This window comes from Talpa europaea, assembly GCF_964194135.1.
Source record: "Talpa europaea genome assembly, chromosome: 15".
Taxonomy (NCBI): Eukaryota; Metazoa; Chordata; class Mammalia; order Eulipotyphla; family Talpidae; genus Talpa; species Talpa europaea.
The window spans coordinates 16,291,076-16,307,521 of record NC_140083.1 but is presented as its reverse complement, the minus strand read 5'-3'; the positions used below and the strand labels follow the sequence as shown (position 1 = coordinate 16,307,521).

Below are 16,446 nucleotides of genomic sequence, written 5' to 3'. Positions count from 1 at the left end.
GAAATGGTTCAGCCATAGGAAGGCATGTAGGAAAATCTGAAGTCCTAAAACCACACTAAGTGTCAGAATTTGTACTTGGCTCAATATTTTGTAAGCTTAAAGTACTAGGAAAGATTATACTGGAGTAGTTGATCAGGCCAGACTAGATAAAACCAAATAATAAAAATTACTAAGAGGGAATGTGGATGAGAGGGTCAGAGTGGGCTCCTTCCCTTGGAATTATAGTGTTTACTTTCCCTAGGGTTCATGGAGCAAATGTGAAAACCAGTTTCTCTCTAGCTTGGTCTTGTACCAGAAAGTCTGAGAAATCACTTACTGATATGAATGCCCCCTTACGACACAATGTTGTAAGTGTCCCATGTCTCAGAGAAAGCAACTCAAGACAAAAGGTGGTGGTTACATGGTCTCTAAGAATGATTTGAATGTGGATCTTTTAAGTAAAAATGTTACTTAAAAGTTAACTTATGATTCCAAAAAGGTGTCAGAGAGATAGGGAATTTATTATCAGTGAGATTCCCCTTATTCATTCTTTCTTCAAACTAATGGGATCATGTAGTTTTAATTCTAGGTATGATCTGCAGGTAAACTTCCAGTGTCCTTAACAGAAACAGGGAAGTTGAAGTTCTTAAACCCAGAATGTTCAAGGGACTTTTGAATATATGGAAGATGCCGCAAGACACCTGAAAATAGACAAGAGTTTCCAACAAAGATCATTAATAATTTTTTTTCCCATTAGATTCTGCGTTCATGGAAGGAATATGACCTGGCAATAATGATTATAAATTATGGGAAAAAAATGTTGGACATCACACCCAAGTGCAAATCTCTATTTGGTTCTATTGAACCAGAAGAAGTGCCAGAAGAGGTAATTATTGCCAATCTTTAAACACCTATTTAGTTGTGTCTCTTAAGGGGGTCATATGGAATTAGTAAGCAAGTTAAAAAACTGCTCAGTTTTTAATTTGTCATATTTCCACAAAAGTTGTGTAGTGAAGAGCTTCTTCCCCTTCTTTTAATCAGTCAAGAAAATGAAAAGGAATCCAGGCTAGCATATTGAATATTCCCCTATCACCAATACTGATCATTACTCAGGCCTTCATAGTCTCTTACACCTGCAGGACATGGGCCTGCACACCCTCTAACATCTTTCCCAAATTGAATATTGTATTATTTTTGGTGGGTCATTGAAGGCAGTAAATACATGTCAGAGCTTTTACTATGTTCACAATATATTTCCTTAACTCATCGCCACATTTAAATTGTGTTCTTTATAAGATGTGGTACATATACACAATGGAATACTATTCAGCAATCAAAAAAGATAAACTCATGCCATTTGCAGCAACGTGGATGGAGCTAGAAGGAATTATGCTCAGTGAAATAAGTCAGAAGGAAAGAAAAATATCGAATGGTTTCACTTATGGGAGGAATATAGGGGAACCAACTAAGACATCAGGGAAAAAATAATAACAATACAAAACACAACAAAACAAAAACAAACAATTATGAATCAGAGACATCCTGTAGGGGAGAGGGGTCGTAGGGAGGGAGGGAGGAACACAGGGGACTAAGGTGATGGTGCACAGGTGCATTGGTGAAGGAAATTCTGTGGGGACTACACCTGGGGTGGGGGAAGTAAACATTGTTAAAAAATGAACAATGATGTAAAAATATATAAAATAAGTAAAATAAAAAAATTACCTTCTTTATGAAATTGCTGAAGTTTGAGATTGTCTGCTTCCCAAATGTCGGTCTCCTTGGATCTGTTTTATTGTCTTTTCTTGAAACTAGATAGGTAAAGGTTTTTTGTAGTTCAAATTTTAAAATGTTGCTTAGTTTCCCAAGGGGTTTCTGAGGGGCACTGGGAAATGCTGGAAGTGCTCTCAGTGACTAGGGTAAGGTGGAGGCTATCATCCCTGACCCTGTTTCTGCTGGAATAGCTGCGCGTGTCTCTGCTACATATTGAGTTTCCATGTAGAAGTCTGCCACAAAAAGCCTTGCTGGGTGAATTTTACAAACCTTAATACTTTTGGGAAGGTTTTGTTTTGTCTAGAGGGAATTTTGATTAAGCTGGGAGCAATTTGAGGAATTTTAAAAATCCTCAAATTTTTGATTACTGTCAGCGTCCATCAGCCTGCCCCTGTATGTCTCCCAGGCCTTGATTCAGGATTCTGTCCCTTTGCATCATTGCAGGACAAGGCCCTAGGCCTCTTTCCTTGGAGCCTCTAGTTCAGCAGAAGCTGTAACACTCCCTTCTTCCTAAGACTGTAGGGACTGAGAAACTAATACCTATTATATAAGAGTAAGAAATCACTATAACCACTCAAATTCTCTTTAAGCCTAAAGGGGTCGGGAGTCTGTCTGTCTGTATGTCTGTCTGTCTCTCTCTGCCTATCTGCTATCTGTCTATCTATCTAGCTATCTAAATATCATCTATTATAGAACAGGAGACATTAGCTGTCAGTTCTCAGGCACAGACCTTTGAAAACACAGTGGGAAGCTTGAGTGCACGACTGTCAGTTCTTAATCCACTAATTACCGCTCCAGTTATGTTTCAGTGAAAGGTAAGGCTGCAAAGACAATTAGCCTAGTTGTAAAGAAGCTCCTTCTGGGAAAAAGAAAGGGAAAAAAAAAAGAAAAATGAGTGATACATTTCTGAGTTCTGACTGGAGATTTTCTTTGGAGAATTTTTGGACATAAACCCTCAGCTGATTTTAGAAGAGTATGTGTATTGGAGGGACTAGTTCAGGGTGGAAGTTACTGGGAAGAAGGGAGAGAGAAGACAGATTTTGGCAAGCTTCATAAAAACACTAGTACTGTGACTGGTGTTTAGTTAGGACTCTATTATTATTGTTGTTGCTATTAGTTATTAATTAGTATTGTTTAGCCATGTAGATTATAGTTTTGTCTACCATGTATGAAAGTTGAGTATGTAATTTAAAGAATGTTACTTGAAAATGACAATTGTAGAAACACTGTGAATTTGACATTTAACCTGTTCGTAGGATCATAAGAAGACTTCCAACAGTAAGAAGCCACAGCAGTTATTACCAGAAAAAATAAACGAACAGCTGGCCTTATTGGAGACACATCTACTCAAGCTGACAAAGCAAAGCAGTCAGTATTTTTTCTTTCTGTGTACTTCTGTGTAGCTTTATTTATTTAACTTTTAATGAAATACTTTGTTAAAAGGATTAAAGATGAGATCAGCATTTGGTAAACCCTTTAAGGTTTAGGCAGTACTTTTACACTATGTCATTAATTCTAACAATACTCAGTTAACAAGGGATTGCTAACCACTTTTTACAGATACGGCTTGTAAAAATCAAGCAATTTATTTGGGATTACGTAGCTGGCTTGGATTTGAGCCTAAATCCTCTGACTTTGAAGCAGAGCTGCTCAACCTTGATGCAACTGCCAATTTGGGCCAGATAATTCTTTGTTGTCAGGGGGAGGTCCCAAGCATTGTGGGATGTTGGCATCTTGCATTCTTGGCATCTACCTGTAGATGTGGGGCACAGCAGCTTCCCCAAACAATGAGTAGGACAATGTTGCCAAATGTATTGGGGAGGGAGTTGCAAAATTGAGAATCACTTCTTTAACCACAAAAATGTGAGAATTAAAAGAACAGGGTATGGAACAATAATGTGTGAATGGTTTGAACCAACATCTACTCTGGTGGAAGATTAGATTGCTTTTAGGTCAGTGTGCTGTAATTTCACAATAGGCAAATATGTTAACACCCTGATTAAAGTTTTGTCCTGGAAGCTGGGATCACTGCTTAAGAAATGGGTTTCGCTTCTGACATTGAATTTTTTTTTAAAGGGCCTCCCTGGTGGCACAGCGGGTTGAGCACCATGCTGTGAGCTGTGAAGCTGTCTGTAGCCTCTGCAGCACGGGTTCTATTCCCGGCTGGCCAGGGAGAAACCCACATGGAGGGGCAGACCTTTCCTGTTTCGCCTGCTGCTACCCTCAGCAGTGCTTTTGGCCTGTCTGCCTGTTCTGCTCCCCGCTCTGTCTCAGGTGAATCCTCTCACCCTCATGCACCTCTGGCCTGTACCCCAGCTACTGCATAAAAATTAAAAAAAAAATTTAAAGCAGGTGGTTCAACTCTTCTAGAAAAGCAAGTAGTACCTATGTGTCTCAGTAGGCAGCTCCACTTGTAACCCCTTGGTATTTGGGGTTGGTATTTGGTACTTGTGTTATAGAGCAACCCCGATATTAAACGGGTTCCTGGTTGTGGGTCCTCACCCGCGCGCTTTAAAGGGACTTATGAATACTTTACTACAGACACGCAAAAGGGTTAATAAAAGGTTTATTTACAAGAGAAAAAGAAATAAGGAAAATGTACAATTCAGGGAGAAAATAGGGAAATAAAGTCTTTAATGCGTCCTACCCCATCCCATGACCTGGAAACCCAAAGTCACCCTCAGAGCTGGCCGGACCGCTGTGAGCTGGCGGAGAGCCAAAATGGAGAGAGCCCCCAAAGCCCACGTGTCTGCCTTTTGTATCCACCTGGCTGCTTAACCCCACCCTCAGGTCCCAGCCACCTTCCCTTTGGTGGTGATGGGATTTGGAGTTCCCAGTGTCTTTGGCTTTGACCTGGGGTGGGGGTGGAGTCCACAAAGCCTATATGGAATTTGCTTTGAGACATCCTTTCCCCCCTAACACTTGTAGCATTTCTTGACGCTAATTCACCTATTTCACTGTCAGCCTCAGATACAGCTGAGTGGGCATGCTGCTTCAGAATCCCTTCCCCTGGATCTCAGATTATATAATATATAATCCCTTAAAGTATAAAGTGTTTTAGAAATGTGAATCACTTTTCATGTTATCAACAAAAACATTTTTTCCTTTTTTATCAATAAGAAACATCATACTAAGAAGCACAATGTGATGTTTCTAGCTAGATTCAATAACAAAGCAATAATTAAAAAATTATTTTATACCATGCTTTCTGTGTGCCAGGACCTCTCTTAAGTGTTTTATACATACTAAAATTCATATAACCCTAAGATAACAACCAGATGAGAAAGATACTATTTGTATCCCCATTTTAAAGATAAAGAAACTGAGACACAGAGAAATGAACTTCCCCCGGTATTTTAATTCAAGAGTGTCAGAGATAGAATTTGAACCCAGACAGCCTGGCTCCAGAAGCTGAGCTGTTTATTATTCGATACTTTATTCTCTTCTAAAGATAATTTTATAAAAGTGGAGTTAATATAATTGTTGGCTTCTGACTCTGGGTCTTGCTGATTTATGACAGCTGTTAAATAAGAGAGCCTCAGGATTTGGAAACTCTTCCCCTGTTTGCTGGTGGACGCCTTGGTTTTTAAGGGGGAAAAGAATTGAAATTATTGAATTTTTTAATTTCCAAAATGTAATGATATAACTGTTATTTTAAGGCACATAATTTAGAATGAATATTTGAGTCTTTTCTTATTTTTCATCCCCTACAAGGAATTTTCATTTTTGGCTATTCATGTCAAACAGAAACTACAATTTATTATTATTTTAAAAATTTTAGATGTTACCACTGAACTCCAGGGAACAGAGGACCCTATATTTCTTTACCCCATCGTTTTAAATTGGTCAGTCAAAGGTGCTACAAAAGAAGGTAGGTGACTTAAATACATGCATGCTGTTCATTCAATTCATTATGGAAGGTCGTTTGATCTGTGGACCTTGTTGTTATTAAAGATTTCACCTGTACTGGCCAGAAGATTTTTGGTTTTAACCCATTCAGAATAATACAGACACTGATTGCCAAGAACTAAAAGAAACCTAAACGTGTACCTGATGTAAAGTCTAGAAAGACAGAACTTCGATGTTGGCTTTCTTTGATATTATGAAGCTTGCAAAACCAGGGAAGAGTGTCAGTGATCTTAACTTCATTTTTAAAGAAGTATCTTAACTTAGAATGAAATATAATAAACTCAGGATAACTTGTCTGCCTGATAATTATCTGCAATATTTTCCCAGCCAGTCATGCAGTGGAAGTCATTTTTATGAAATCTTCCTCAATATTGATATATTTGGAAAAGAAATGAAACATAGACCATTTTAAAGAATTATTTGATCTTAGAAAAATAGTAGTTCACATTTACTTTTTCTCTTTTGTTTTTAAAGTGAGAAATCTAAAAAGTAGTTTTAATCTTGCCTGTTGGGACACAATGGACTGTTAGCAATAGGAAACTTTCAGCTTCAGTAATTAAATGTACTGATAAACATGAACTTTCTCATTTTCACAGTTATGAAATTTAAGCAGAGACCTAGATTCCTGGAATTCTTTACACAAGTTATGATGAAGTGCTTGAATGATGAAAAATTTCACCTTCTGATAGACATAGCAAATAATGTCAATGACTTCTTAAGGAGGTACTTGTAATATCTGTTTTATTTTTAGTATTAACATTTAAACATAAGCAATATTTTCATTTGAAGATGTATAAGGTAGATGGAAAAAGAGGGTGGGGTATATATAGTTAAAACAACTATCTGGGAGGTAATGAGGATTGATAGTTCTGTTCGCAAACTTGAATAAGGGATAAGGATAGAACATGCTCAGATTTCTTGCAGGAAATCAGTTAGGCCTTTGCTATTAAGTCAGGATGGGTAATAGATCTCCAGGCCATTAGCAACTTGTACAGGAATTTGGGTCCATTTTTGCTCGTTTGCCATGCTTTTCTGATTTCTCTACAGTTGCTAGCAGAGACTTGGGGTTTCCATTTGTATGATGAATGGGGTGATCCCCAGATAGAAATAGTTAAATTTAAGTGGGGGTGTGGGGGCAAAGCAGGAGGGATGAACACAAGGGAATATGGTGATGGTTCACAGATGATATGGTGGCAGGACAACTATGGGGACTACAATGATATAAGAAAAAAATTTTAATCAATTAATAAAAATCATTTTCACAAGAGTACATGTGAAATAGCAAAGTGATAGATCATTTTGGAAACCTATAACCCTTACCACTGAGTGATAGTCAACACATTACTGAGTTGAATAATTATTTTCATTTATCTACAAGACCGAGGTTCAAATAAATAAATAAATAAATAAATAAATAAATAAATAAAATAAAGGAATGAATGAATAAAGGAATGAATGAATAAATGAATAAAGTAAAAATTCTCCCTCTGGTTCTCTAATCCTGAATGATTCTCTTTGTTGCCAAAGACAATTATTGTGTCTCAGGATAGTTATGAGAGATGCCAAATGAATCAAACTTTTTCCAACATTTGGGTTTCCCCTTCACCCCTGGAAATAGATCCATCTCTTTCATTTTGGTGAAAGTAAACATCAACAACATGAGGTCTGTTTTTAAAATGGCAACAGAAGAAAAGCAATCTCATAAAGATATATAGCAAAATATTCTTTCTAAAATAGGCATTTCTCCTATTAGAATGAGAGCTGGAATATATGTGCTTCATATTTTCAGAGATAAAAGAGGAAATTGCTTTTATTAAGTGAAACAGGCCATGGTAATATAAGAATTGGTCAGAATTAGAGAATTCCATTAAATTAAAAAAAAAAAAACCCACAATAGCCAGAAGTTGTAGGTAATATACTTGATATGAAAGAAAAACAGAAGACAATTTCCCTGGGAGGTGAAATTTGGAGAGCTGACCATGGAGATCTAATCTAAGAATAATAAATATTCTGAAAGAGGAAAACAAAAATAAGCAACTTGGAAACATTGGCCAATGGTAGAATAAAAGACCTGAAATTGGAGATTGAGCAAAGGTGCTAATTTCCATTTTCAAAACTGAGTTGTTGATTCAAGATGCTTTTCTAGAAATCAGGGTCTATTGAAGAGGGCTGAAGAAATACCTTGAAATTTCCACTTTTACAGGAATATTTATTTTTTTAATATTCATATGCTTAACATTTTTCACAAAGATATTTCCTCACATTGTAGCAAATATGCAGCTGTATTTTTCCCCCTGGTTTTGTGGTTTCATGATTTGTATTTAATGTTTTATCTACATGGAAGTTATTTTGGTATGGAGTTTTAGATTAAATTTTAGGTTTTCTTCCTCAGTTTATCAGTTGTCCTGGTAACATCTAAAGGATCATCTCTTTACTACTTATATTTTTAATTTTTTAAAAGATTTATTTTATTTATTTATGCATACAAGAGCAGGGTGTAGGCCAGAGGTATGGTGAGGGTGTTAGGGAGGTGAGAGGATTCACCAGAGTGAGGAACAGAACAGGAAGATCTACTGAAATACACTGTTGAGGGGAGCAGCAGATGAGATGGAAACAAAATAATATTGAGAGAGTTTAATATGATTTTTTAAAAAGACAAATAAAAAAGAACATAGAAAAAATAAAACATATAATTTAAAAGGTTAATGTTTATACCAATTACGACTATGCAACATTTAACCATTTAATGAGTATTAAATGTTTAAAAAGTAATATTTATGCTGCAAAATAAAGTTCAGTGGATGGTTTGGACACAGATTTGCAAAGACCACATTTTCTTATAGTATGATAAAACCAAAATTTTATAACAAAGTAAATTATTGACATACGTAATTATTGGATTATAAAAAAAAGAAAAGAAATCTAACTAAAAGAATAGAATCTTTTGAAAATAATTATGAGAAATCCTAATGTCAAATGAACTCAAAGCAGCAGTTAGAGAAGAATAATTAACTTTAGAAGTTTCTATTACTGAACGAAGAAAAATAAAATTAAATAAACCAATTAACTCAAGAAATTATAAAAACAACTCTAAGAAAGCAAAAAGAAGATAATAAAAATCGAAACTGATCATTTACAAATTTATTTTAAAATAGCCCAATTTATAGCTGCTAGAATTATTTCTTTGAAGATATGAATAAATTAAGTAAATTTCTAGCCAGCATAATAAGAAAAGGTGAAATGCAAGTAATCCAAAGAGAAAATAATTATCAATTTGGAAAGGGTTAAACAAATATTAGATAGCAGTATATACAATTTAAGATGAATGAATTTGAAAATCAAATTGAACATGACGATTATTTGGAAAAATTTATGAGTTGATTAAAACATTTCTTTATAAAGAGAATGAAAAAATAGAAAATTATCGCTCAATCTTACTTAGCAGTTAATAGAAGGAAAAATAAAATGCTGGCTTATAATTTCAGCTGTAAAAATGTAGATGATATTCTCAATATATACAGTAGAAAATCTGTAAATATAATTATCACTAGTAGCACAAGGAGCCTTTAGTCAATACCAAAAAGTGATGTGTTGAAATTCAACTGTTCCTGGCAAATTTGGATGCGAAGACTATTTTTTGTTAAAATAAACTCTAAAGAAACCTATTATTCCTTCTCTATTTTACAGTATTCTAAAAGTTCTTGCCAATGCATTAAAACAAGATATAGAAAGTAGGATTAAAATTTATATGATTATCACATAATAGGATCTCAAAGATGGTTTGTCAAATAAATTCCACAGTGAAGTGCTCTGAAAATGGAGATGTGATAGATATTTGCAAATAATTTTTTTAACTTAACAAGCTAATTAACTTAAAACTATCAGATATAATAGGATTTTATAGGATGCCTAAATGCAAAATCAGTAACTTTCCAATATAAACTAGAAGGTGTAATAGAAAAATGAGCCTATTTCTATGAAGTACAGGATTAAATTTATCAGGAAATTTGAAGGGACCTAGACTAATATAAAGAAGACTAAATCTCTTTGCCAAGAGATATAAAATTTTTTTACTTGAATTACTTGTTGGGCAGATAGACTTTGCAAAGAATTCTATTATCTTGGCATTAATTTATTGGTTTAATGCAATTCCGGCAGGTTAGTTTATATAAAATGTGCTAGAATAATAAACAATATTTGAAAAATAAAGAGAAACACAGTAAGAGATTTGTGCTATCAGATAAAATATAATCGAATTGTGTTTGTGAAATCATGTGCAGACAGCCATTGGGGACAGTGGAGTCAGAAATAGGTACTAAGTAATCAAAATAATGACTAAGCAACAAAATGGAAGATCAATAATATAGACTACATAAAGATTTAAAAGTTCTATTTTTTACAACATACCATAAAAGAAATAAAAACAACCAGAACTAGGAGGAGATATTCTCCTGGTTTAATTTGTTTGGTCGATGAGAATTCTATAGCAGATGGAGGAGAATACTAAGAGTGTTGGGAAAACATAGCCCAGGTGTCATCCAAGATCTCCTTTCTCCTTCCTTTCACTCTCTGGCATAACAGCAACCAGGTCAAACATTCTGGTAAGGTGGGAGAGGTTGGAGATAGAGAAGAGACCCAACTGGTTGGAGAATGACTGGCAATTGGTCTCAGGATGCAAGTTGTAGAGGATGGAGTTCCATGTCTCTGATCCAATCTTCCTAGTTTGGCAAATGACAATACATCCTCTCACTCCCCGCATCTCTGGCCTATACCCCAGCTCTTGTATGCATAAATAAATAGATCTTTAAAAAAAAAAAACACTACAGGTGTTGGGGGATGGGACAAAGTTTAGTGACCATCTAATGTGCTTAGATCCTTTTGTATCCAGAAGGTGAGTGTGGCTAGGAGCTTGCTGGACCAAGGAAATGGAAATACTGTTGAAAGCAAGATAACTGAAGTCTGTTGAAAGCTAGGTAGCTTTTCTGTGGTCATTCTTATGTAGTTACCTATTCAGTTTTCAAGGGAAGTATTCATACGGTGTTATTTTCAGCCCAGTATTGTTCCTTCTATATCTTAGGTCAACTCTCATCGCTTTTTATGGTATGATTTATATTTTGCTCTCTTAAGAGGCCTATTCCTCCTGAACAGGAATTTCACAGTCTAATTTATGCATGGGACACAAGCAATTTTGGAAATACTATTTTTGGTTAATTTCAGCAGCAACATTCACTAGAGATTTACTACTTTTGGACAGTTTTGCGAATTCTTGCAAGCCTGTTTAACTGAATTTATCTTTTTGTATTAGGAGGAATGAGTCTCTAATTGGATTTAAAAAAGTGAAAAATAAGGACACTGCTTTGTCTAAAAAAACAGCTAGTAAACCTTTGAGGAAGTTCAAAGCTGCGGTAATGGAGATTGGAAGAGTAAGTTTGATAAATTTTAAGTTAGTGAAGAGTTTTATGTATGTAGAGATGATTGGTTGCATTATAATATGAAAAAGGAAATAACCATCATAATTTTATAATTATACAATATTTCATAATTCTTAAATTATCCCTTGGATATTCTCATTGCATTTCTTTGTCTACAGGGGTACTGCTGATAGCAGTTTCAATTGAGGCATAAAGACCCACTATATTTTAATGCCAAGAGTGAAGCATTAGAGTATGAGTAAATTATAGTATCATTTTCAGAGTTTAAATTTAATTTCTAACATTTTATTATCTCCATGTTAAGTCTGCAGATGGGGCACAAAGAAAAAAAAGTAGAAGAAAGGAAACCCTGAAGGAATTTTTCCGCAGAAATCCAAGTATTTCTGAATTGAGTGAACAAGAAAGGTATTGATCAATTAATTAAATAAATATTCATTTGAATTACTGTCTCAGGCATTATTTTGGGCATTCGGAATACAGTGTCTGGCATTGCCCTCATGGGCCATATGTGCTAATGAAAGGAAGTGGACCCTTAACCTGACACCGAACTTACTGACACCTTGATTTTGGACTTCAGAAAAAAAAACAAACAAACTAGAAATTACATATTTAAAAGTACAAAGTACTTGTTGGCAGTTAGGTTGGGGTTGCTTTGAATTCAGTAAACATGAATGTTGAATAGTATGTTTCATCTACTCACCGTATAACTCTATCTTAATTTATTCTCATTTACTCCTTTACAGATTAGAGTTGTCCTTATAGTTACTATTTTCTATGAATAGATCTTGTATGTCTTTACTCTGATTAATACCTAAGTTTTTTTTAAAGATTTATTTATTTACACATTCAAAACTGGGGTACAAGCCAGAGGTGTCGGGCGGGGGGGGTTGGTGAGAGGATTCACCAGAGACAGAGTGGGGAACAGAACAGGCAGAATGACTGAAATACACTGCTGAGGGGAGCAGCAGGTGAGTCAGGAGAGGTCTGCTGCGCCATGTGGGTAGCTCCCTGGCCGGGGATCAAATTCGTGTTTCGGTAGCTGTGGACAGCTTCATAGGTTGCGTCTTAACTCCTTGCGCCACCAGGAAGCCTCCCTAAGTATTTTTTTTAAGCTACAGGAAATATCTTTTTAGAATTTCTTTTTTTTTAATAATAAATTTTATTTTTATATTCCCCATACAATTGCAGCCACCCCATTCTGACCCCAATCCCTCCCCTCCCGCCCCCACCCCCCTAAAAGTGTCTCTGGTTCATAGTTTTTTGTTGATTTTGATTTTCACTTTCTTATAGTTATTCATTTTCCTGGTCCCTTATTTAAGTTTTCTAGATTCCTGCTATCAGTGAGACCATCTGGTATTTTTCTTTTTCTTTTTGGCTTATTTCGCTGAGCATGATCCCTTCCAGTGCCATCCATGTTGCTGCAAATTGCATGTGTTTATCTTTTTTGAATGCTGAGTAATATTCCATGGTGTATATGTACCACATCTTCTTGATCCAGTCATCTATTTTTGGGCATTTGGGTTGTTTCCAAAGCTTAGCTATTGTAAACAGTGCTGCTATAAACATAGGGGTGCAGGTGTTCTTTGGAATTGATGTTTCTGTGTCCTTTGGGTAAATACCTAGGAGTGGAATTGCTGGATCATATGGAAGCTCTATGTTCAGTAGGTCCAGAAATCTCCACACAGCTCTCCACAGTGGTTGGACCAGTTTGCACTCCTACCAACAGTGCAGAAGAGTTCCTTTTTCTCCACACCCTCGCCAACATTTGTTGTTGCTAGTTTTTTTAATATGTGCCATTCTCACTGGTGTAAGATGGTATCTCATGGTAGTTTTGATTTGCATTTCCCTGATGACAAGTGATGTTGAACATTTTTTCATATGCCTGTTGGCCATTTGCATTTCCTCTTCAGAGAAGTTTCTTTTTAGCTCTTCTGCCCATTTTTTGACTGGATTATTTTCTTTGTTGTTGTTGAGTCTCATCAGTTCTTTGCATATTTTTGTGATCAGTCCTTTATCATTAGTGTTGGACATACAGACCAATGGAATTGAATAGAAAATCCAGAAATAATCCCACAGATTTATGGTCAACTAATCTTTGACAAAGGAGCAAAGACTATGCATTGGAGCAAAGAAAGTTTGTTCAATAAATGGTGCTGAGAAAACTGGGTCACTACATGCAAAAGAATGAAGCTTGACCACTACCTCACACCATACACAAAAATCAACTCAAAATGGATTAAAGAACTAGACATAAGACCTGAAACCATAAATTATATAGAAGGAAATATAAGCGAAACACTACGTGATTTGCACATCAAAGACATCTTTACAGACACATCACCCAAAGCAGTGATAGAATTTCATTTTTAATGGCTTGTATATTGTTGGTATGTAGAGAGAATTACTTTTTGTATACTGAGTTTATCTTCAGTAGCCCTAATAAACTAATTCTACTATCTTATCTGTAGTTTATCTTGGGCTTTATAAATATACAGTATCATTGACTATGATTAATAATTTATCTATTTCTTTACTTTCAATCTTTGTACTCCTACCCATCTTTTCTAGCCCTGTTGTCTAGCCCTATTGTCTAGCCTGAATTGTCTCAGTGCTGGAAAAACATGATGTCAGTGGACTTCTTTGTCTCCCATTTCAGAGGAAAAATTTCCAAACTACGAACATTTTATTATTAAGAATATTGTTTGCGGGAGGTTTGTTTTTGCGGCTACCTTTTATCAAATTAACATTATTGTTTATTTTGATTCTCAACTTATTTCTAGTATGCCCAGCAGGAGCCCTTTCTGGCTGGTCCCTTAGTCATTTTGACTTGTTTGCATCACTTTTGGAAGCTCCTTTCTTACTTCAAAATGTTCATCTTATGCTTACCCTGTCCCAGCACTGAAATCAGTTGGTTCCTTTTATTGTGGAAAATGGTATTTAGAATCTAAGTTCTGGGGACTAGTCATATATCTGTACTTTTAAGCCTTCTCAACAGACAGAGCTAGGAAATATATGTCTGCATAAATCTGTCTGTCTTTCTTTTTTCCATTTCTATGCCCTTCATTTGCTTGCTGTACGTGTGTGTTGATTTAGGTTCAGACTTGTGAGCTATTACAATGAACAAGATATTTTAACTTACTGCTTGAGATTTTTTTCATTTCCAGTGTATATTGGAGATGTTTTTCTTTCTCCAGTATTATTCTGATCAAATGGCTCAGACCAAGAAGGGCAGCAACATAGTTATCAGTAAGAAAATAATTTGATGTAGTATTTTGGAGAAAAGAAGTCATGCCATATAAATAGCATGTGATTATAAAATTAAAATTAACTGCACCACATTTAGGCTTTTTTAAAAAAAAGATTTATTTATTTATTTTTTATACAAGCACTGGGTACAGTCAGAAGTGTGGGAGGGTGAGAGAATTCACCAGAGCCAGAGTGGGAAACAGAACAGGCAGACTGATGAAATACACTGCTGAGGGGAGCAGTGGGCGCTACAGGAGAGGTCTGTCATGCCATGTGGGACCCTTGCTGGTGGCCCGGGATCGAACCTGCTCTGCAGAGGCTGCGGGCAGCTTTGCAGCCCAGTGCTCAACCTCTGTGCCACCAGGTTGAAATGATTTTTTAAGAATTAAACATCTATTATACTTAAAATCTGAACTGTTGGCTGAAGTTTGAGATTTTAGTTTTTGCCGGAGCGTATTGAATATGCTTTTATGAAGTTATTTCATCTATACTTGACAGTTTATTTTCACTGTAGTCCTGTTAATGTTAGAAAAAATTTTGCTGCATTTTTTTCCTTAAGGGACAATACAGAGAAATGATTCTCTTGCCTAATATTGAAGTTAGTCTATGAATATGAACAGGTTATAATTTAGTTGTCTAATCTTAGTGGTATTTTGGTTGTGGAAAACAATGGCTCTGTTTGGTTTGAGCTGAGGACACAAACATTGGAGAGAGCTGAGGGTAATACTTGGTGTCTTTGTCCCTACTATATATCCCTGAGTCTTCTTTCCTTCCCTCTTTCACATTTTTAGCATTAAGGAAATGATAAATAAGCCAGAAATATTGGCATGAGGGCAGTTGCATGACTTCTTGAAGTATTTTGTACAGATTGGAATCATTCTTCTTTATTAAATATCTGGAAGTTTGTCTAATTTTGAAACTTCTTTCTCCCTTGGCAGGAATAAGAGAGCTGATGTTAGAAAAATAGCCCATCGATCTCTGGTATATAACTTGAATCCTGTAGTACATAATTATAATAAAAAAAAGAGATTTCATCAAATATTTCTTGAGGAGCTTCCCTGGAAATCTCAGATGAACTTGTATCTGGCAAGTGCACACTTCAATTTGGTTTTAATGAAACTAGGAGATCGGATGAAGACGAAATCTAGCACTTTGCATACAATGGTCAGGTATAGCATATTATTGATGAATAATATTTTTTAAAAAGTCTCATGATCATAGATTATATTTGATGTATTCAGGGATCTAATGTTGATAATAACTCAAAGTGGTTTATAGAGTGTCTCTGTCTTTATACTGGTCATTGGTGTGTTTCTCAACTTGTTAGCTCAGAATCTTTCTAAAACCAAGTGCTAGATCTAAATTTTTTTAAGTACTCATTTGCACATATCTTGAATATATTTGTTGATGTTAGCGATCACTTAAAGGATAAAATGTAATTCCATGGGAAATTTATTATTGCACAAAAACTGTAGATATTAGTAGGCATTAGACAAATCTCTGTTTCATTAGAACTGTATTTTGAACCTTTATAAACACAGATGATGTATTTTCTTATGATAGAAACGTTATATTGTTAACTCAATAGACACTTGAGCTCTTATTTGTGTCTTTTGCTTAAGTGTGAGGGGAGATAAAAACAGAAGATAAAAGCATAGTATGGAATATATGGAATATACTCTATAACCATAAAAAAGGTTATGTAGAGTAATTCATTAAAACAAAAATACTGGTTGGGCCCCATTAAAATACAAGGCATTGAGATAGGTGCAATAGGATGCACACATAATGTGTCTGGTAGAGTAGATCATGAATGTTCATAAATAATTGTAATTAATGGTTGAAAATGAAGTAACTATAAGTCCTCTTTGTTCCTAGAAAGGAGGCTTTCCTTTGAGACTATAGGAAAGGTTTCATGGGGAGGGGTCACTGGGTATGGCTATTGATGGATATGCAAAATTTAGAAATGAACAGGTAGGGAAACTGGTATCCCAGAGAGTTGGAAGAACATGAATCAAGGCCAAGTAGGAAATACAGGTTGAGAACCCTAAATATTCTGACCACAACCTGGAGCATATGAGAGTGAGTGGTATGAAATAGAAAGGTAGGT

General features: G+C 35.5%; 1 protein-coding gene across 1 annotated transcript in view; it reads left to right on the top strand.

Moving 5' to 3' along the window:
- Window positions 1-16,446, top strand: part of CFAP54 (cilia and flagella associated protein 54) — a gene marked incomplete at both ends in the record, with an annotated part of 221,081 nt that overhangs the window by 84,472 nt on the left and 120,163 nt on the right. Inside the window, 7 exon segments of the mRNA XM_084254923.1 lie at window positions 737-865; window positions 3,006-3,138; window positions 5,531-5,620; window positions 6,255-6,381; window positions 10,964-11,081; window positions 11,395-11,495; window positions 15,275-15,505. Coding sequence (XP_084111049.1) covers window positions 737-865; window positions 3,006-3,138; window positions 5,531-5,620; window positions 6,255-6,381; window positions 10,964-11,081; window positions 11,395-11,495; window positions 15,275-15,505 — 929 coding nt within the window.